Source organism: Colletotrichum acutatum (genome assembly GCF_030867785.1).
Source record: "Colletotrichum acutatum strain CBS 112980 chromosome Unknown BDZ83scaffold_23, whole genome shotgun sequence".
In the NCBI taxonomy this organism is placed as follows: Eukaryota; Fungi; Ascomycota; class Sordariomycetes; order Glomerellales; family Glomerellaceae; genus Colletotrichum; species Colletotrichum acutatum.
The window spans coordinates 240130-260546 of NW_026849017.1; the positions used below are offsets into that span (position 1 = coordinate 240130).

Sequence of the window (20417 nt, forward strand, 5' to 3'; positions counted from 1 at the left end):
TGGGTATCACGGCGACGATGGTGGTCAAGTTAAAAAGGGGGGAAGAAAATGTTTTCGAAAATTGTGTGCAGCAGCGCGCCAAAGTGAGAGTCGAGAGATTCCGGCCGGAGTGGAGGGAGAAGAGTTGGGCCGTCGCAATCCGAGGATGCAGTTCCGCAGGAAGATTCCGAAAAAGGGTTGAGGACGCAGCACCAGAACAATCTGCTGGACCGGAGTCCGGGGGTGGGGGTGGAATCTGTTGCACCGCACATCGGCGAGGGAGGGCAAGCAGCTCATCGTCAGCGTAGTCTGCTTGGTCCAATTTCCACATCAACTCTTCTTTTCTCAGATACTGTGTGTGACCAGCTGACTGTGCTTCCGTTTCGCATTGGAGCTCGGTCATGGCTCGTTGCGCGCCTGTTCTTGTCTTCGGAGAACCTTTGACGAACCTCGACATCTCAAACATCGCAGTTCATGGACGCTCTGCTGAGAACGAGGACCGTGGTGAACTGTGCTCTGCCTTAGCTAGGTACCCGTGGGACCATGGACAGTAGTCGTGCCGCTTGACGCTGTACCTGCATCAGGCAAAAGGGACTGGCACGACAGGCGAGTCTGTAGTGTAGTGTACGGAGGAAGCTCTAGAACTAACAACGCAACACTTGCAGATGCTCCCCACAGTCCAGCACATCGAGGCACATGAAGCTATGCAGGGCACACCTTGGCAAGGACCTTCAAGGCTTCAGGCACTTGAGCGAGGCGTTCATGGCATTGGAACACAGAGACTCGCCCATTCCGCTCTGTGGCTGGTGCACCAATGCGCCCCCTCCTCTCCCCTCCCCTTCGATGCGTCTCGTTGGACTCGATCAGTGTTGCGCTATCGCTGTCGCTTCCTATCGATAACGTTGTCCAAGCGGACCGGGAAGACGTCTCAGAACGGGACCCAATGCTGGGGAGAAGCCTGCAAGTCAACGGGCCTCAATCAAAGATGGTGCAGTGACAGCTCATACAACTCCACAATCCCACAGTCGAGGACCTTGTTACACAGGTAAACAAGCACTGCAGAGGGGAGATTGTATGAAATGTCATTGGTCGCACCCAAGTTTCCTAGTATCGTAATCTGGCGAAACTGCAACACGCGATTCGGCCATCGAAGAGATCGAGATGGCCAACTGATGTCACAAGGGCCTCGGGAGGATGACCGATATGCCGTGTGTTGCAGATGAGTCGATGACTGATATTGGAGGGTCGCGGAGAATACAAACGTGTAGCGAAAGAAGCAACACCGTATCGTCAAGCCGTTGATGGATATTCAAGTCTCAGATCAGATAGTCATTCGTGCTGTCGCATTTGGAGCTCTTATTAGGTACTTCACGTTGTGTCAAAAGTCAACGGCCGAAAAAAGCGAGACATGAGCTGCGCCTCTGGTTCGTTCGACCCATTGCCAGCTGGTCATCCGAGCGCCTTGGTTGCTTTTCTCTCTCCTTGCCTTTCGCAACGTCCTGCTTCCATCGCCAAAGTCGTGGGCGTCCTGTGCACGCAAAATATGGTTAGGCGATGGGGCCTCACGTAGGAACTGTTCAGCCAAGTGAGTGCCTTGACCTGCTGGGATCAAGTCTGCTGCTGAACCGTCGGTGAAGCCGACTGGCAGGGCAAACGATGCTCCATTATGTCCAAGGCACTAGTTGGACGAGGGTATTGACAACAGCATTGAGTTGGGCAGAGATGGGCCAAATAGCTGTGTGCATTGTATCGAATGCATTGCCGGAAAGACACGTCCAACGCAACTATTTTGGTGATAACGTCACTTTGACCCTTCCACGCAAGTCATCGGACGGCGTAAGGTGAGGAGGAGGGCTGTCGACAAGTATGGGAACAAGGGGGCTCCATGGTGAAGCGCTTCGCTGGCTCAGCAAGGCTGGCAGGCGACTCAACTTGGAACCATGGATAGGGCGGCGAGAGGTGAAGGTGAATTTTGACTGTTTGACCAAAGGCGGGCCGTTGAACGATGAATTGTGCGACGACAGGGTCCTGTAGTGGTAGCAATAGTCGGGGGATAACAGGTTAACGGCACTAGCCGGAACTTGGGTGCTCTTTAGCTCAGCTCTTCCCGTCATGCACAGCAGAGCTTGGGACGTGGAGGAGTGAAAGCCTCGCGGGATCTGCAAATGCTGGACTAGTGCAGGATACCGAGGGTTGCATTTTGATGACATCGTCGGGTAGGCGAAGAAGCGGATGACTATGCCTCGAAGCAATGCCAATGCTAATGGCGGCATCGCTTGAGGCTAGAGCTGTTGCGAACTCCAGAGCATCCGAGAGCGAAGCGGGTGATGGAGTCTTGGTCCTTGGAGGAGGGACGGTGACTGCAAAGAAAGAATTGTCCGATCATCAGTCATCGAGAGTCCGGTGCGTCCGTCTCGGCCGTGTCGTCCGGGCAGCCTGTCAGGCTTCGATTCGCCCCTCCCCCTTTTCCCGCGCGTGATCTGATGGTTGCTTCCTGCTTGGTGCTTGGTGCCAATGGTTGACTGGATGGGTGCCGAGTTCAGTAACGCGCCGGGGCCAGACGGGATTTGCCCAACAGCCGAGATCACATTGGTTGGGTGGATATAGTAGTGGATCAAAGATGCAGCAAACGTGGTTCGGCCAGAGCAAGGCAAGCCGCAAGCCGCAAACCGTAAAATGAGGTGAGTTATTAGTCGCGAAGACTGGCCGGAGCATAGCAGACAAGGTTGTGGATATCAGGCAGGGTACGGTGGTACGGAGTACGGATAGTGTCGTTGCTTGTAGAAGGGCCCGTAGAGGGGTCTGACTCTTGGGCATTGGGTGAAAATCCAAGAATAAGGACGACTAGAAGCCAAAAAACTTGTAAGCCTCGCTTGACTACCAGAGGCAAGCAGCATGTTAGGCATTGGCGGTTCGACCAGGGGGCCAAATTTTGGTGTGTGATATGTGCGTGTTCAAGAGAGCGATCATCGTGAGTCTGACAGTAGGAGTTCTAGGCGAGGTACAGATAGAAAGACAGGCCAATTGGAGGCAAGACAAGAAAGAAAGAAAGGACCGTGCAATAGAAAGAGGAACAGCGGACAACCCGGACGTGTCGGGAGGCCAGGGGTCAGAAGCGGGAAGAAAGAAAAAAAGACTCGTCGAGGTGTGCGAGAATGAGACTTGGGAGTCGATCCTCGAAATTGAAATGATACGCGCTAACGGGGAAGAGAGGAAGAAAAGTCACTCACATCGCGGCTTCCACCAAAGTTGCGCGCGGTGGGCAGAGAGCCCCATTAATCATCACACCAGGAGGGTGGGAAAGATACTTTGAGGCTGCCCTCTATTGTGTGCATTTCTAAAGTACCTTTTTTGAAAACATGCTGCCGGACTACCAAAGGTAAGTAAGGTCGTACAACCTGGAAGGTACGGATGCTACACAGTAAGGTACAGCCCGTCCACGCGGTAATTTTCCTCGCCGTCGTGGATCTCTCTGCATTATCCGTATTGTTTTTTTCTTCTTCTTTCCTCGTCAGGGTCATTACTTTTATTTCCCGACTTGTGCCCTCTTTCCTTTTCAGAGTTCTTCTCCTTCTTCCTCCTCTTCCCCCTTCCTTACTCTCCAAGCTCATATCACCCTGTGGTTCCTTCCTTTCATTCTCCGTCCTACCTTACCTTGGACTCTGGAGCTGCCTTCCCGAACAGCCCGACAGCAGACCAATCGCAGGCCTGTATCGATCGAGAAGAGAGAGGCCCAGACACCACTTCGACGCCACAGGTACCTCGTCACCCGCTTTTCGCCGTTGGGATACTCAGGCCACCAAGCAAGGTACCTTTCCAGGTTGCCTGTCTCAACTCCCAACACACTCGAGAAAAAAGTCACCTCACTTTCAAGGTCCTTACCTCATCACTGCGTATTGCGTACTCCGTACCTTACGAAGTACCTTACCTCACTGCTCACCAACGCGCCTCAAGTGCAGCAGCTGCAGCACCCACCCGTACCAATTTTACCTAAAATCACGGTCCAATCCCATCGCGCGACAAGCCGAAATCGACAATTTGCCTTTTCCTCTTTCGCTCCCGCCATCTCCAACAAATCTCCCTCCATCCTCCCGAGTGTCCATCCTCCTCAGTCCTCACTCCTTGCAGTTGCAGCCCCTTGCAGCTGTTACAAATTCTGCGAGACTTGCTCGGTTCACCACCTTTTGCCGTCTGCATCTTCTGTTTCTCAACGGGAAACCCCATTCTTCAGATTTGCACCAAAATCCGGAACTCTTCGCCCTGAGCCACTGCAGAGCCACGACCTCTTAATTGCATCCTCGTTGCTCTCCTGCGCCCCCCAAACCCCCTTTTTCGCTTTCGCCTCCTCAACTTCTTGCTTCTCTCAATTTTGCTCAATCGCAAAAAGCAACCAAGTCGCCAAAGAGAAAATAAGAATCCCTCGCACCTACACGACTGTATCTCCAACCTCCAACTTTCGGCCATTCAAGCAGCTGCTTACAGCCTTTCCTGGTGAGTACTTGACCGTTAATTCCATCATCATCATCATCATCACCTTTCCTCCAAAACAATCCAATCCGAGAACTCCGGCACCTCGATAGCCTCTGTTGCTCTCTCAAGCGTCTTGTTAGCGCTTCCTTTGTGTCTTGTTTCGTGCTTCTATCAAACCGCCGCAAGAGGTCGGAGGTGAGCTCTTGGCTATTCGCCATTCTAGCGCGTCCATTTTAGTGGTCGCCTACTCTGTCTCTGCGACCGCGGGTGCGCCACCGACACTCTGACCGACAATTTCCCTAATTCTCAAACCACCAACCGTTTTCGTTATCTCTTCCACAACATCCGGGCCTCCCGTCAGACTTGCATTTCGTGCTGACCGATCGTTTTTCTTCTTTGCAGCGCATCAATTCTCGGTTTCGTCAGGAAAACAGCTTCGTCCTCGTTGCATCCCTCAGTTCGGTCTCTCCCTGCTCCGTTGCAGTCTTCGAATACCCCTATTCCAATCGCCACCGAGTCGACCATAGACAGCCAAGCGCTTCTCAGCAATGCCCCGTAGAATTGCGAATCCCTTCTCCAACGCTCATTCACCCGCCATGCCGTTCTCCGAGAAGGAAAGGAGACCTTCTCGTTCCGGCAATCGCATCACCAACTTCTTCACCTCCCCCAAGGGCGTCAAGGATAAGGACCACCAAACAGCCCAGCAAGCTCTCCTCGCCATGCAGCAGCAAAATATCTCGTCCACCCAAATCACCCCTTCCACCATCTCCCTGCCTACAATCTCGCTCTCAACTGCTACCGCTGGCGAGCCCGACACCACTGAGCCCCCTACGACCCTCTTTTCGCCCCCCTCAGCTGTCGAGACGGAGAAGAAGAGGCGCTTCGATGCTCAATTCGGCCCTCTCCTTCACCCTACCCATCGATACGTGAGCAAGTCCAACGATGGCAAGCCCTTGGACCCGCCCATCATCGATGAGCCGCCCTACTACTACATCCTCACCACCTACATCAGCTACCTGCTTCTCATTCTCTTCGGTCATGCCCGCGACTTCTTTGGCAAGCGCTTCGGCGACAAGAAGCATTACCAGGCTCTCAAGCCCCAAAATGGATACGCTCCCTTGAACGAGGACTTTGACAACTTTTACGTTCGTCGTCTGAAAATGCGCATTGACGACTGCTTCGCACGACCCATCACCGGCGTTCCCGGCCGCTACATTACCCTCATGGATCGCGAGTCCAGAGACTACAACAGAACCTACAACTACACTGGCACACATACCGAGACATTGAACATGAGCTCTTACAACTACCTTGGTTTCGCGCAGTCAGAGGGCCCTTGTGCCGATGCTGTCGAGGAATGCGTCAAGAGATACTCTCTCAGCACTTGCAGTCCCCGCGCTGATGTCGGTACTTCGGACTTGGCTCTCGAGGTTGAGAAGGAAATCGCCAGCTTCGTCGGCAAGCCCGCTTCCATGGTCTTCTCCATGGGTTTCGTCACCAACGCCAGCTCATTCCCCGCTCTCGTCTCCAAGGGTTGCCTCATTCTCTCTGACGAGCTCAACCACGCTTCCATCAGAGTCGGTGCTCGTCTGTCCGGTGCAGTCATTTCATCCTTCAAGCACAACGATGTCGTCGATCTCGAGCGCAAGCTTCGTGAGGCCATTTCTCAGGGCCAGCCCCGCACCCACCGCCCTTGGAAGAAGATCCTGGTTGCCGTCGAAGGTCTGTACTCTATGGAGGGCACCATGTGCGATCTGCCCGGCGTCATGGCATTGAAGGACAAGTACAAGTTCTACCTCTTCATCGATGAGGCCCACAGCATTGGCGCCGTCGGACCCCGTGGCCGCGGTGTCTGCGACTACTACGGTATCGACCCCGCCCGCGTCGACATTCTCATGGGCACTCTTACCAAGTCTTTCGGTGCCAACGGTGGTTACGTCGCCGCTGACAAGAGCATCATCGACAAGCTCCGTAGCTCCAATGCCGCAACCACTCTTGGCGAGTCGCCTGCTCCTTCCGTCCTCATGCAGATTCTGGCCTCTCTCCGTCTGATTACCGGTGAGCTCTGCCCCGGCCAGGGTGCTGAGCGCCTGGAACGTATTGCCTTCAACTCTCGCTACCTCCGTCTTGGTCTTAAGCGCCTCGGTCTCATCGTCTACGGTCACGACGATTCCCCCATTATCCCCGTCATGCTCTACAACCCCGGAAAGATGCCCGCCTTCAGTCATGCTATGCTCAAGCGCAAGATTTCCGTCGTTATTGTCGGCTACCCCGCAACGCCTCTTATTAGCTCCCGTGTCCGATTCTGCGTCTCCTCAGCCCACAATAAGGAGGATCTTGACAGACTCTTGGCTGCCGTTGACGAGGTTGCCGATCAACTCCAGATCAGATTCTCCACCGGTATTGCTGGCGGTCAGGAGCCTCTCCCCGAAGGCATCACTCCCGAGACAGAAGCTGAGTGGCGCAAGGCCAACGGCACGGAGGGTATGTACAAGGCTCCCCGCTGGAAGCTCGAGGACGTCATCGCTCGTGGAGTCCAAGATGCCAAGCTGCGCCTTCGGTAAAGCAAGAGTCATTTCGAATTGGAGTTGGCAAAGAAAAGATTCACGACTGTTCGGACCTTTGGGTCTGGCGATTGACGAGACGCGGACTGGACGGAACGATGAGGCAACGTCTAGGGTGGAAGAGGGAGTTTGGTGCCCTATGTTCAATTCTGCCGGCTTCGACCTGTTTGCATGATACCTGTGATATCAACTGTCGAGTGTCTATTATACCTTGATTGGGGAGCCTGCATGGCCTTGGCGTTTTTGGGAGTAATGATCGGAACAGCGAACGAATTCATGTGCCACGGCACCGTACCAACATAACTAGTAGTATTAGGCTCTCAAGAGCTGAACAATATAGACGACAACTAAGGTACCTTAGAGTAATGCACATATCCTTCATTGGAGATTATATACCTTTTGCGGTGGGCGTGTCTGTTCTGAAGATGTCGAGGGGATGTCTGTCAGTCCTGTGATTGTGCCCTGTGTTGGATGTCCTAATGTTGGGTGCTCGGCACTGATGAGTGGACTTGGGATAGCATTGAAGTCATGGGGCAGTTGAACACTCAAACCTACAGCCGTAATCAGACAACCTGATGGTCCGCTTGGGGGATAGTCCGTACGATGTTGATGGGTGCGTGATCAATTTAACTGCCTCTCACTTGGTCAGGGGCCGGACGGAGGTGCCATCTCAAATATGCCGCACACGCACCGCAGGTGATTAGTTTTGCAGGCGTTCCTCCATAAGCCAATTTCAATGATCCACCGACAGCATTTGATTAGACGTCAGGTTCGCTCATTTGTACAGATGAGACAGGCAGTAGGGCAAGTGAATATACGAAAGAAAAAGGCGGCGAATATTCCGAAAGAAAGGCTCCACTACTGGAAGGTAGGTAGGTATATGAGAAAACTATTCTCGTCCTCCTAGCACCATCGGCTGAGGAGATTTCTGGCGCAGTAGTTGCGACTGATCACTTTCAACCACACGCAAATGGACTCGACCCCCGGCGGCTTAATTTATCTTGATGAGCTCTGGGTTCAAGTCGTCCTACGGGCATTTTGTATGTTTATCCCCTGGTGTATGCGAGGACTGTGGGTTGTGCTTGGATCGGAAGCTTTAAGATGGAGAGTTGTAATGAAGTACCTCAAAGCAATCAAAGATTAGAATCCATCCGTATTGATACTGATGTTACTAGCTAGATTCAGAATGATAGCAAGGGGCAAGATATACTCGATCAGAGCTAGAAAGGCTCCCTCTTGGGACTGTATTGGGGATGAGTTATTTTATATCTGCCGTGGACAAGCAGCTTGGTGGGAATACAAGCTCGATCCCTGCATGGCCAAGACTCAAGTGAGAGGATCTATCTTTACGTATAGGATCAGAAGATTTCCCAGGGGATCAAAAAGTTTCGTTGGAGCGAGGAAAGCAAAACATACTTGGGCCTACGCAATCGCAGTCCAAATCTCATTGAACGACAACATCAATTGACTCGTTGGCACGAATTCGACACTCAGTTCTGATGTTTCCCTACTCGCAATACCCGCCTTTGACTTGTGCTCGTATTTTACAGGTCGGCAGCCGTTTGCCGTGTGTATACCTGGCAAACTGATCTACTTGTACACCTCCCCTGGAAGATCCGCATGAAGCGTATTCCTCCCCTGAGTTACGAAGCAGCCAACCACCCTCCCATCTTTACCATTCTCTCACCCACGACAGAAAGTGAAGGCCCCCTACATCGGTTCCAATCACCCTTCCGAGCTAAATACCCATGGCCTTGAGATCAGCGCCGTAGCTCTCTGCTCACGAAGCCGAGAAACCAGCGCCGTCTTCCGCCATGAACATCCAGCTTCAGCAATTTATTTGCCGCACCTACAAAGCTGATATTAGTCTCTTCTTCCCCTTTACAGACCACATCTATCCAGGGGGGGGGGGTGTTTTTCTTCAAAACGTACTCGGTACGGGAGTTGCCGGTGGTCTGGCTGATGCACTCCGCAGGCCACTTGGAGCCACCGTCGCACTTGGAAGGGCATCCACCGGCGCCGAGGCCGCTGTCAATCACCTAATTGTCGAACCCAAAGTCAGTACTGGGGCCGAAGGTAACTACTAAAGACCATCGAGAGTAGGGGGTTAGGGGGTTGTGAACGTACACAGCAGTGGCTTCCGTCCTTGTACTTGCACTGGTACCAACCGGCGCAGGCCTCGGTGGTGGCGAAGAAGGCCAGGAAGGCGACGGCGGCGGAGATGATGCGGACCATTTTGAAGAAGATTGTGTTGGTGGTTTGGTGATAGTGGTGAAGATGGAGAGTAGTGTTGTATTGGAAGTGAAGCTGGTGTTGTCTCTGTGCTGATGATTGTCTGAGGAAAGGGGAAGAGGCAGCTGTATTTATATTCGATCGGGGCTCATAGAAGATGGGTATATCCCGCAAAGACGCCTCCTGCTCTCCTCAAAGTCGCCGGTTTGTTCGTCTGCCGGTATCTTCGAGAAGAAGCATCCGCCGCCCATTTCTGCGGTGGGATGCCCTTAAACTTTGGGTTATGCGTGTTAGAGGGACCGGTAATGAAGAGGTACAGAACTCAATCCTCATGAAATGTGTCAGTGATGGAGTCAAGTCCGGTGTCTTTCCGTCTCTATACTCCACATGACCTTTTCCAGCAAAAGCTCTACTCTCGTTGAAGGGTCCAGGTACATACAGCATTGAGTCAAAGAGATACGCATATGCCAGTATACACGACTAAAGGGTAATCACGTACAGAGATATTTGCAAAGGGTGAGCTTCTTTACGCACATTGCCTAAACAAATCTGAGAAACAAATACTCCATATGACTCCTTAGGCAGTTATCGTGAAGAGGCTTTAGCCTCTAGGACATCAGCTTGTCGGAGTCTCTGCCGCCTTCGCAAGAGGCTTAAGTCCGCGTTCCGGCTTGGTGTGAGGAAAACCTAGGATAGTACCCGGAAGCCTCCCACGTGACTTGTAAAGACGGTGAGTGCTGATGCTGAGTCAATGTAAATAGACCTTCATGCTGACTCCATCGTGAAGTCTTGGCGGATTACCAGGAGACGGGGCGGGGAGATGTTATTAGAGGGCGAGGCTCCGGTGAGACTACGCGTAGTTGGATCCAACCAATTTTCCAAGCGGCCCCCGAGTGCCCCGATAGCATGGGGTAACAGGGTACGGAAGGGATCTACAATTGAAGAGTGGAGTCTCCTTTGATTCTGGAAGGAGACTAAGTTAAGTTGACTCGAGCGGGTTCACGATACTGTCAAAGTACCTGGGGCCTTGGTATTGCTTAACTCTCCGGTCAAGCTTTTGTACTACAACGCCAATTTACAGTCAATATAATTAACAGCTTCCTGATCGACAATCGTTGATACTATTGCCACTCTTGGATTGACATGTTGTTCGGGGCAGGCAAAAAGGATGCATTAACCCCCCTCACAAACCTTCCTGTACAAGTCGAACAAAAATGGCCACCCCATCAACACCATCTCCCCCTTCAACCTCAACCCAAACCTTTTCTCCCTCAAACCTCGCCCTAGCCCCATCACGCCCACGATACACAACCGTCCCCCCAAGATCAACGACCACATCCCTCGCCCTCACAGGAACACCAACAACGCCCCTGGTGCCCCTCGCAGCCCACACCACAATCCTAAACTGCACCCCCTCACCCGTCCCAAAATCTTCCCACTCAACCCGGATCCCCTTCCCCTCGGGCGTCGGCACTACACCCCTCGCCCACTTCAACCCGCTCACCTCGGGAACAACACTCCACGTCCGGAACCCAGGCCCCGTAGGCCTCACCCCGAGAACGTGTCCGCTCATCAGCGGCACAACACCCGTAGACCACCCGTGCGCCATACTCGTGAACCCATCCTCGTACGGCCTCCCATCCGGCCCGCCAATCCCCTCCCAAAACGTCACCCCGGGATCCTGCCCCGCCATCCACCCGTACAACCTCCGCATCTCCTCCACCGCCGTCTCCCCGACCCCAGACGCGAACCGCGCCGCCATCTCAAAGTAGGAGATGAAGGCGTACACGCGCTGACTGAACCCCTGGCCCACAGCATCCGAGTCATAAAACGCGTTGCCGTAGGTCCGTGACGCGGCACCGGCGTAGTACGCTAGGATACCCCTCGCCGTACTCGTGTCCACCACGCCGCCCGCGAGAATGGCGAGACTATTCCCGTCCTGCGCGTGCGCCGCCACAAACTCCCCGTTCCCGTCCGTCCCGTCCCAGAACGCACCCCTCGCCGCGTCAAAGTTGCGTCTGGCCAGCGTGGAGGCGACATCGTCCGCTCTCGCTGCCCACCGCTCCGCGTCCCCTTCTTTTCCATCAATCTCTGCCGCCATCTCCGCGGCCCGGCGTAGGGCGAGGACGTAGAGCGCGTTATAGTACGTTACTGGCCCCTGTCTCGGCAGGAAAGCGTAGTCGCCGTAGCCCGAGGTGCCGTTCAGGCCCTTGGTCACGAGCCCGGTCTCCGGGTCCGTAACGGAGACGTACCATCCGTCGAGCACGGCGACGAGGTTGGCGTAGTAGGTTGAGATGTACTCCACGTCGCCCGTGTACCAGACGTAGTCGTGGCTGCAGACGACCCACCAGAGGGGGTAGTCGAAGAGGGGAAGAGTGTAGTTCATGCTTCACATCCCGTCCCAGGCATTAGTTCCCAGGTGACATGGCTAGCACAAGTAAAAAAAAGACGAAGGGAAGAAGATGGAAAAACTCACATGCTCGCCGGCGGAATCCACCCATCACTCCTCTGATGAACCGCCAAATCCACCAACACGTTCCTACTCGCCTCGCTCAACGTCCCCTTCCCGTGCGAAACATACCCCGTCAGCGCCGCGACCGCCAAATCCCCGACATACGGATCGCGATCCCGCTTCGGCGCGTCGTGCAGCACAACCTTGCCCTCGAGCGTCTCGCTCGCCGCGCCGCGGGGCTCCGCATCCTCGGCGCCGCGGAACACGTCGACGCACAGGTCGTTGGTGTACACCCCGTCGAACCACCACCGCGTCAGCTCCTCGTCGCTGCACTCGAACCAGCCCTTGAAGGTGTCGGGCGTGCCGTGGTAGGCCGAGAGCGCTAGCGAGACGGATGAGATGTTGACTTGGCCTTGCGGGGCTGTGTGCGGCGTGTCTGAGGGGAGGGCGTCAAGGTAGATGCGGAGGTAGCGGAAGCCATGGAGGCCGTCTGCGCAGACTTGGCCTTTGCTTCCTTCGTTGGGATACTGGCATCCGTGTTTCGCGGTCCAGGTGTAGGCGTCCTTGGCGACTGCGATTTGGTCGCTGCCGGGCGTGATTGTGTCACCGTTGTAGGAACGGGAGAAGTCGCTGACGTTGCTCAGGAACTGCAGCGTCTCGGAGAAGGCAAGTCTGATACCAGGCCTGCTGCTACTGCTGCTGCTATCCTCCAGGTCTTTTGTCTCATGGTTTTCGTGACCCACGTTTCCAGAAGTAGACGAAGGCGACGACCCAGCAAAGGAAATTGAAAGAATACCCACAGTGTTTTGTCCAAAGTCGACCGTCACGGAGGGGGCCTCATCTCCCGCCGAGCCACGAGTAAAGACCGTGTGCCCGCCTTCGCCGTTGATCAATCCCGACGGGTTGGAGACGTCGCCGCGCGTGAGGTCGGGAATCACCCGCGCAGGGTAAATCGTCCTGGACTCGCTTGCCCGAACATATTGGTGCCAGCTGGGCACATCCTCATGGCGAATAGACTCATCGCGCGGCGTGCTGCTGCTTCTCCAATCTGGATTTATGAGACCCCATTGGCCGGTTACGAATGCAAAGAGGCTTGTCCATAAATTCGGCATCACGGCTTCGTCATGAGTTGGGGGAGCGAGCTTGCTAATGACTTAGGCCGGCTGATGATGTATCTAATCAATGAGTGAGTGAGGGTACTATACAGGAAAGAGAAAATGAATGAGCAACGTGCTGTAATGAAATTGATGGGTGAGTAGGAGGTTGAGTGAACCTATGTATCGAGGAAGACTGAGGTCGGCGCGGGTGGGAATGCGGAATGCGGGGTCCCGCCCGGCGCTTCCCCAGATCGGATGATCTACGAACGGCAGTTGGCTGGAGGCTGAATCCACAACCCCGGCCCGTTGCGAATCGCGACCGACGACAAGAACTTGCATCTTTACCTTGGACCAGTATCAGTTCCACCGAGTCTATACTGCATGAAAAGGCAGGCTTTCAAGACCTGTGTTTCCGAGACATGAGTTGGCGGGGCCTCGAGTCACATTCATCTTCGCACATGTCATATTGTCGTCATCTTCACAGTTGCAACAAGGATTCCTGGTAGCTTCAAGACAGACAACCAAATGGTATTAGACAGCACTGCGTCTCATCTGCCTCTATCGCCTCAATGCCACACCAGCGGCGCGAAGAATGGCCCCAATGCAAAGTCTTCATGCCCATGCCACGACGCTTAGAATGAACATCGTGTCTCTAAACAAAAGGAAGAAGAGGAAAAAAAAAAACAAGGGTGTCGAGGTAGCAAAAGACAACCCCCCTGTGAAGACCTTGGTATGTCCACGCATCTCAAAAAGAAGTAATAACTGTGAAATGCATACGCGCGCGCAAAGTATCCATGGCGCTAAGGTTCATATCAGCAACCATGTTTCAAAGTGTCGTCCATCAATCCGTAAACCTTCTCAATCCCACCGCCTGTACCAGGACGCCGTCAAAAAGCCAAGAAAGGTATTTTACACTTTCGCTGTCTGTTAAACATGATGATCGTAAAGAGGACTTATACAGTGCCTCGAAGTCTTTGCTTGCGTGCTAGCCAGTCGCCAAGCATGTTGTCAAGTTGCTATTCAAAAGTCAGTCCGAAAACTCAGAGAACCTCCTCGTACATCTCGACTTACTGTTGTAATTTCCGCCAACTTGGCATTCTGTTCGCGGAACAAAGAGCCTGCGACGGGGTGTTCCGGCCCTGCAGGCGCCACATCGCTCTTGTCGTACACAACCACCAGCATATCTCGGATATCCGAGCTCGAATCGAAAAATGCCCGAAGCTTCGCATCATTCCAGCTGCTACCAGTGGTGCTGCCACCCGTGGACGTTGAGCTGGCAGTCATCGAATCTTGAGCACGATGTCTGCCTGCCTCCTCAGCGTCAATGAGCTCTGGCGATGGCGATGTCGAGTGGCCTTCTTGGCTGGAAGTATCCACCATGAGCGCAGGAGGGTTGTGCGAAGTGACCGGAGACACTTGCACGGGAGATTCGGAAAGCCTGTCCTTCTCGCGTTCCACAGCGGTGGGTTGAGGCTGAGGCTGAGGCTGTTGAGATTGCGTAGGAGTTATAGTCCTATCGGTCTGAGCGCTGGCAGCACTCAGGTTGCTCATGTAGCTGTCAGGGAACGCGCCAGGCAAAGGCCGTTCCAGTTTCTCTTCCTTGACAATCTGATGTGCCTGCTGCTGCACGGGTGGCTCGGCAGACTCAACCTCCTCCCCGGAAGAGTCAAAGTCATCAAGCTCAACTCGAGACTTCGCCTTGGTGACCTTTTGCGGCTTGGGTTCACTGTTACCACTCCTCGACGGGATGATCTTGGACAGGGTCGACTTTTCTTGGGGCGGCGACCGAGTCGTCTCAGGTGACTTAATCCGCTGCTGTTGGACAGAGGGTTCTGGATCCGAAGAATCATCCTCAACAATGCGCATAGAAGCAGGAGGCACGTTCGAAACGTTGTTAGGGCGGCCCTCGGAGGATATGAACTCGGAGAGTTCCCTGGTAGCAGACTTTTGCGGCGTTGCAGCCCCGTTGATTCTCGCGGGAGACGGCTCGACTCTCGGCTGTTGCTTCTGGAGCTTGCTCGTGCTTCGTTGGGGACCGTCGCCTCTCGGAGACAGTGGTTCCTTCGTCTCCTCTTCCCGACTCTCACGGCTCTCGCGACTCTCCCGATCCTGGGATTCTGTAACGATGTCCATCGATCTCTTGCCAAAAGACTCATCGTCGTCGTCCGTGGTCTTCTTCTTGTCCTTACGCGAAAAGAAACTTCGAATGGTGCTCGTCTTCTTCTCCTTCTCCTTCTTATCCTTCTTCTTCTTGTCCTCCTTCTTATCCGGCTGCAGCTCCTTATCCATCTTGTCCAAACTTGGCCGTTGCTTGACCTGGACACTTTCCGTTGTCGAGGGTCGCGAGCCGCTGTCGTCACGAAGCAAGTTAGGCGTAAGCGTGATCTTCTTGGTCTCGACCGTTTCGTCCTTAAAGAAAGAGTCGGTGTTCCTGACGGTGCCGTTCCTCGACCTGCTGGGACCTTCTGGTTTCTCGAAAATTTCGCCGCTGTCGCGTTTCGAGTCATCCTCGGATGCCTCCTCTTTCTTCGTCGGTTCCGCAGCGTTGACCTCCTTCGTCGTCCTTGGCTTGAGGGGCTCCACCTTGGCCGTATCATCATCCATTGTTTCCTCTGTTGACTGTTGCGACGTTTGTTGTTGTTGCTGCTGCTGCTGCTGTTGCTGCTGCTGCTGCTGCTGTTGAGCACCCTGTTGTTGAGAGAACAGCTCGTCAACTTCGTCCTCGTCCGAGGAGTAATCATAGTCAGAGTAATCGACGAAAGTCGGGGCGGCGAACGCGACCGTCTTCTTCTTCTTCCTAAGAGCAGTCTTGAAGGTGCTCTTGGACTTTTCCCCAGACTGATCTCCGAGCATTGTAGCGGAAAGCTGATCTAAGTCAGAAAGGTTCATCTCTTCCATGGAGGGAGCGACTACGTCTATATTCCTGTGCTTGTTCAAGCGCGCCAATCTCTCGGTCGGCGTCTCAATGTGCTCTGCCGGCAGATAACCTATTGTTCATGTAAGGAGCTGCTCTTTGAACAACGCTCAAAGGGGCCTTACCAATGCTGCTGTCCTTAACCACACGGACCAGCCACCAGTAGCTGTTGCTGTCATCCAGCAACACCATGGTGTCGCCCTTGGTGGCATTTGCTTGGCCCTCGACGGTTGCGACAAAAGTGTGTAACGCATAGACGAATTCGAAATCGATGTCCTCTGGTTCGTGTAAGCACTCGTTGCCCCAACCACAGGCAATAAATCTAGAATCATCAACAAGAGAAATATCGCCGTCATCATCATCTTCTTCATCAAGAGAGGGTTCGTATGGGATCGTAAGCGGGATGCCGTCGTCGTCGAGTCCACCAACTGCCTCGTCTCTTTCTGCCCTCTCCATTTCTGCACGCCGCTGCGCGAAGTCGTCGTACACCGGTTCTCCAGCTTTACGCACGCGGAGCGGGCGAACCACAATGGGCCCATGCTGTGCAACACTCTTCAGGTCAAACTTCGCTGCATGATTGCTGCTGTTTTCTTCCTGCCAGTCAAGCCGGTCACAGCATTCATCGCCGTATTGTTCGTCGTCATAGTATTCGTCGGTATACTGTTCCTCGTCGAATCGATCGTCGTCGTCGGTCGTATTGCGATCCTATTCGGTATACTCACCGCGAAGATGATGATGGGTTGATGTCTCGGCAGATGCCTTGCTATGCTGCCAAGAGAGGTGTGCTGGAAGGTATTTAAGGGATTCGGTGTAAGGAGAAGAGGACCTTGCCTCGCTGAACAAAGGGGAAACGGGGGAGGCGCGATCTCTCATGGCGGGTAGAGAGTCGACTCTACGCGGCCATGACTGCGGAGGCATAATCGAAGTGTACCCACCATCTTCAATCGAGGGCGAACTCGAGATCTTGTCCATCATGTCGTCGTCGTCCATACTCTCGTCGTTGTCGTCCATGTTTCCATCGTCCGAAACACCTCCATTTTGTGCGACAGCCAGCGCATCTTGCTGTTGTTTTTTGCTCGCGTCGTCCATTGTGCTCCCAGTGAGCTTCCTCGAGATCTCTCCCGCGAGATCGTCTTCGTCGGAGATGTCGTCGTCGTCGGCGTTGGTCCAGGATAGCCTGGGGCTGCGCGCTTGATCTTCGGCGGATTCCTGGGCGACTTCTCGAAGAGTCTCAGCCTGATGCGGACCAAACGAGCCGTTGGGCGCCCTGCTGTGGTCTTTCGCTGAGGGTGCGTCGGGGTTTTGCAGATCGATGGTGTCTGTGAATGCGACAGAAGAGGCCAGTGGTCAGCGTGAAATGTCAAACAAAGAAACAAAGCTGCTGAGTATTTTTTTTTCCCCTTCCCTCTTCCTCTTGCTCTGGCCAAAGGGGGGTGGGAGGAATTCTGTGAAATTGATCGTCCGCGGTTCCAGCCGTTAGACCAAGACGGGTTCAGGCTAGAGCTCAGACACAAAAAACCCAGAGCCAAGTAGGAAAGGGGGGAGTTTTGTGTTTGGGGGGAGAAATTATGTGGTGCGGCAGGAGGAATGGGCAGTAGGCGCAGGCGCGGTTGTTTGGGGGTCGCATAAACTTACCAGCGCGAATAATGTGAGGTCTCGTCATGTTGGATCAGGTCGTGGGCCAGCACAGCCAGCCGAGACGGTTGTGGGAATTGTGATTTTGTGACGGGATTGCTCGAGTCGTGAGGGTGGTATGTTTGTGGTGCGGCGTATGGATACGCAGTAGAGTGTGCAGTGCAGACAGAAGTCGTTCCGTTCACAGTTCCGTCTGGATTATTTTTCCTTTGCGTTTGACGAGCCAACCCCCTTTGGACCCGTCAGTTGGTAAGTTGGAGAGACCCTGGTCGGCAGACGACGTATGGAGGACGGTTCGGAAGTGTATCATGGAGCGAGAGTGCCAAAAAAGCTGGGGCGGTTGGCAATTGCCAAGAGAGTGGGATGGGCGAAGCGTATGCGTAGTGTGGTCTGGTGTGGTCTGGTCTGGAGAAGGGAGGTAGGAATACCTGTGTGTGACCGTAGCAGAGGTAGAGTAAGGCGTCGGCGCTGGGCGTTGAACGGGGGTCGAAATTGCGACTCCGCTGTTTCGTCGGCTGGACAGGGACGCCAGGCTGGGTTCTAGCGGCGCGCGAGATTGCCGTCGGGGGCTGCCAGGGTGCGGCGTCACTGCGGGAAGAGGGACGTTGATGAAATGGTTGGACGAGGTTATGCGAGGGATTTGGAAAGTCTGTTGGAATTCGGAGCGGATGAGAAGTTCGGCGGTCGTCGCCAGTACCACACGATTATTGGTAGACAATCCAGCGATGGAGTGAATTCGGGTAAACAGCTGGCGGAAGGTCGTGTGCTCAGTCAGGCAGGGTACTGTCGGGGGCCAAGTTGTAAGCAAGCGATCAAGGAGTGCGCTGCTTGGTGACTGGTGGTGGTGGTGGTCGACCAAGGAGGGGCGGTTGGTATGGATGGCTTGCTGGGCTGGGCTGGCCTGGCAAGGAGCTGGCTATGAATAGATCAGGGAACGGCGCAGTTGGTGAAGGAGGCGCTGGCGAGTTGAGGCGAGTGCCACGTATCCGAAGTTTCGTGCTGTGTGTGGTTGCTGTATCCTGTATCCTGTATGTGTACCTAATAAGGCGAGTCGTAAGGCGAGGGGAGGCTCGAGAAAATAATTAAAAGGAGCGACAAGGGCTGAAGAGGATATCAATAGGATGGTAAGGTTAGGTAGCAAAACGGTGTGAACTGCGGATTCGAGGTTGGGGTCCCCCAAAAAGTGCCCAAGGTGCTGGATCCGGTAAACGACAAGCCGGCAAGAAAAAGAGGGAGAACGGGAAGACAAGGAAGTGGGAAAGATGTGTTCAAAAGTGTGTTTAGTTTGTTGTGTGTCGTGTGTGTGTGTGTTCTGTGTGTGCGTGTGCGAACCCAGCGAATATGACGGAGCAACAGCCCGGGCGGGACAGCTCTTCGATAGGAGGAGGTATCCACAGGTACGGAAGGAACTTCAAGGAACCTGACGGGAACTAAGGATGCCCATCCAGCACGGGGGACACGGAGGACGGGGGAACTTGATGAGACTCAGAGAGACAGAAAGAAAAAAACGAAGCTTGCCAGGTCCGGAACCCCTTTGCTGTGCTGCCGCCGCTAAAACAGCCCAAAATTCAATTTCATGCGAGAGACGCTGCTGCAGGAGGGAAGGCCAGAGATTGGGTAGACGAGAATCGACTTGTTCCTCCCGCGCGCTGCCGTGATAGGTGATGGGTGCAGATGCAACCTCGACATGTTGTGTACACCCATACACACACTAAGGTAAGTAGTCAGGCACAATGTACGTGGTACTAATCTTTCTATACGGAATCCTGCGTATCCGTACGTTCAGGGGAATTAGCATGTCTGCCCAATGCCATCATGTCTTGCTCTCTCACAAGCCTCTCACACCTCTTTCCCGCCTCGGCCTGTCAACAACAGATCTTTAAAAGTTCAGATTGTCCAGAACCAAATGACAAAAAATGCGGCAGTGAAATGAACATTGGAGACTCGACACCCTGCGAAATGTTTGGCTGGGGTTTGTGGACTTGAAACAACTGGGAGTCGACCAGGGCCATGCCGCCTTCCACCTCAAATACCAAGTATTCAAGTACATCTTGGTCACTGGTGTACTTCAAAAGGTACTTACCTGTCTACCTAAGATAGTCACTCTGGGGTGTAGCCAGTCATTTTCGAGAATTCCAACCCTCCTTACCAGCTACAAGTTCCATCTTCTTTCACCCGCTGTCAGAAATCTCTGAAGCTGCCTCCGTCTTCCCGATTCTCGTCACATATTTTCATCTTCTTCTTCTATTCCCTCTCCTGCTCCTGAAGCTGTTGTTCTTCTGCCTCTCTCTCTCTCTCTCTCTCTCTCTCTCTCTCTCTCTCTCTCTCTCTCTCTCTCTCTCTCTCTCTCTCTCACTCTCCTTGACACTGCATCACGGTCCGTTCGCCGTTTACGTATGGACCAACTGTCAACAATGTACCGTTATCGGAGACGAGGTCTCTTACTCATGTTCCCTGCACCGGAAGTATACCCGCCACTGTTAGTCAACTTTGAGAAAGGAGGTCTGGCCCTGGCCCCTGTCCCTAGGTGGGAGGATATTAAGCTCTCGGGCCTGGTCTCTGGGCCTTGGGCTCCTCAGACCTGGACTCCTGGGACCATTGAGAAAACGGCCATTCGCACTGGACCAACTTTCAGACTTGTTACCTAGTCCACATCCAGCGCAGCTAGAGGAATACCTCCAACTTCAACCAAACCTGCCACCTCTCGCGCACATCGTTTGTATCTTCCTAATCCGGCTCTATGAGTTTTACCCACCTCGAACGCAACTTCCGACCTCCCACTTCCACTTACGCATAGTCCCACCTCATCATAATCCGGATTCAGGTAAACAGCTCCCTCTTGCCTGGGTCAAGACGTCGTACAAACATACGCCTTCGTCATGCTTCTCATGACCAGCTCCCAATCCGCTGGTCACGGGAATTAAAGCCCGACCCGCTGAAACTCTCATTACTGGAGACGGGAGACCTCTACCAGCGTTCTGGACAAGCCGCAAAGCCGCTGCCATCATGTAGGTATCCGTACGCGCTTCGCCCTCACGTATCGAGAAATGTTCCCGGCGTCGATCTTTCCAATT

General features: G+C 53.9%; 7 protein-coding genes across 7 annotated transcripts; 2 read left to right on the forward strand and 5 right to left on the reverse strand.

Moving 5' to 3' along the window:
• Window positions 1–1395: 1395 nt before the first annotated feature.
• On the reverse strand, window positions 1396–2335 carry BDZ83DRAFT_196233 (uncharacterized protein). Its single transcript, XM_060501628.1, has one exon. The coding sequence runs from the start codon at window positions 2250–2252 to the stop codon at window positions 1764–1766; it is 489 nt and encodes a 162-aa protein (XP_060367642.1). The 5' UTR covers window positions 2253–2335; the 3' UTR covers window positions 1396–1763.
• On the reverse strand, window positions 2336–2942 carry BDZ83DRAFT_196219 (uncharacterized protein). The gene has a single exon (XM_060501627.1). It carries the CDS (start codon window positions 2794–2796, stop codon window positions 2419–2421), a length of 378 nt encoding a protein of 125 aa, XP_060367643.1. The 5' UTR covers window positions 2797–2942; the 3' UTR covers window positions 2336–2418.
• A 379-nt stretch (window positions 2943–3321) lies between these two features.
• BDZ83DRAFT_196313 (uncharacterized protein) lies at window positions 3322–4882 on the forward strand. Its single transcript, XM_060501630.1, has 3 exons — window positions 3322–3787; window positions 3934–4644; window positions 4852–4882. The coding sequence occupies exons 1-2, from the start codon at window positions 3391–3393 to the stop codon at window positions 4557–4559; spliced, it is 1023 nt and encodes a 340-aa protein (XP_060367644.1). The 5' UTR covers window positions 3322–3390; the 3' UTR covers window positions 4560–4644; window positions 4852–4882.
• A 115-nt stretch (window positions 4883–4997) lies between these two features.
• On the forward strand, window positions 4998–7013 carry BDZ83DRAFT_572148 (aminotransferase class I and II; the record flags this gene model as incomplete). The annotated part of the gene is made up of 1 exon (XM_060504475.1): window positions 4998–7013. The coding sequence occupies one exon, from the start codon at window positions 4998–5000 to the stop codon at window positions 7011–7013; it is 2016 nt and encodes a 671-aa protein (XP_060367645.1).
• A 1474-nt stretch (window positions 7014–8487) lies between these two features.
• On the reverse strand, window positions 8488–9634 carry BDZ83DRAFT_612325 (uncharacterized protein). Its single transcript, XM_060507711.1, has 3 exons — window positions 9141–9634; window positions 8946–9052; window positions 8488–8862 (listed from the first exon to the last, which is right to left on the reverse strand). The coding sequence occupies exons 1-3, from the start codon at window positions 9246–9248 to the stop codon at window positions 8850–8852; spliced, it is 228 nt and encodes a 75-aa protein (XP_060367646.1). The 5' UTR covers window positions 9249–9634; the 3' UTR covers window positions 8488–8849.
• Window positions 9635–10428: 794 nt separating this feature from the next.
• On the reverse strand, window positions 10429–12809 carry BDZ83DRAFT_572195 (Six-hairpin glycosidase-like protein; the record flags this gene model as incomplete). Its single annotated transcript, XM_060504479.1, has 3 exons — window positions 10429–11632; window positions 11722–12393; window positions 12466–12809. The coding sequence occupies 3 exons, from the start codon at window positions 12807–12809 to the stop codon at window positions 10429–10431; spliced, it is 2220 nt and encodes a 739-aa protein (XP_060367647.1).
• A 938-nt stretch (window positions 12810–13747) lies between these two features.
• BDZ83DRAFT_717672 (uncharacterized protein) lies at window positions 13748–17371 on the reverse strand (the record flags this gene model as incomplete). The annotated part of the gene is made up of 5 exons (XM_060511971.1): window positions 13748–13810; window positions 13866–15781; window positions 15834–16298; window positions 16431–17027; window positions 17344–17371. The coding sequence occupies 5 exons, from the start codon at window positions 17369–17371 to the stop codon at window positions 13748–13750; spliced, it is 3069 nt and encodes a 1022-aa protein (XP_060367648.1).
• Window positions 17372–20417: the final 3046 nt, after the last annotated feature.

Coding starts and splice junctions, on each gene's coding strand:
- BDZ83DRAFT_196233 (XM_060501628.1), bottom strand. CDS start 2,252: ATGCCGCCATTAGCATTGGCATTGCTTCGAGGCATAGTCATCCGCTTC.
- BDZ83DRAFT_196219 (XM_060501627.1), bottom strand. CDS start 2,796: ATGCCCAAGAGTCAGACCCCTCTACGGGCCCTTCTACAAGCAACGACA.
- BDZ83DRAFT_196313 (XM_060501630.1), top strand. CDS start 3,391: ATGCTACACAGTAAGGTACAGCCCGTCCACGCGGTAATTTTCCTCGCC. Junction 3,788..3,933: donor TACTCAGGCCACCAAGCAAG/GTACCTTTCCAG, acceptor ACGCGCCTCAAG/TGCAGCAGCTGCAGCACCCA.
- BDZ83DRAFT_612325 (XM_060507711.1), bottom strand. CDS start 9,248: ATGGTCCGCATCATCTCCGCCGCCGTCGCCTTCCTGGCCTTCTTCGCC. Junction 9,053..9,140: donor AGGACGGAAGCCACTGCTGT/GTACGTTCACAA, acceptor TTCGACAATTAG/GTGATTGACAGCGGCCTCGG.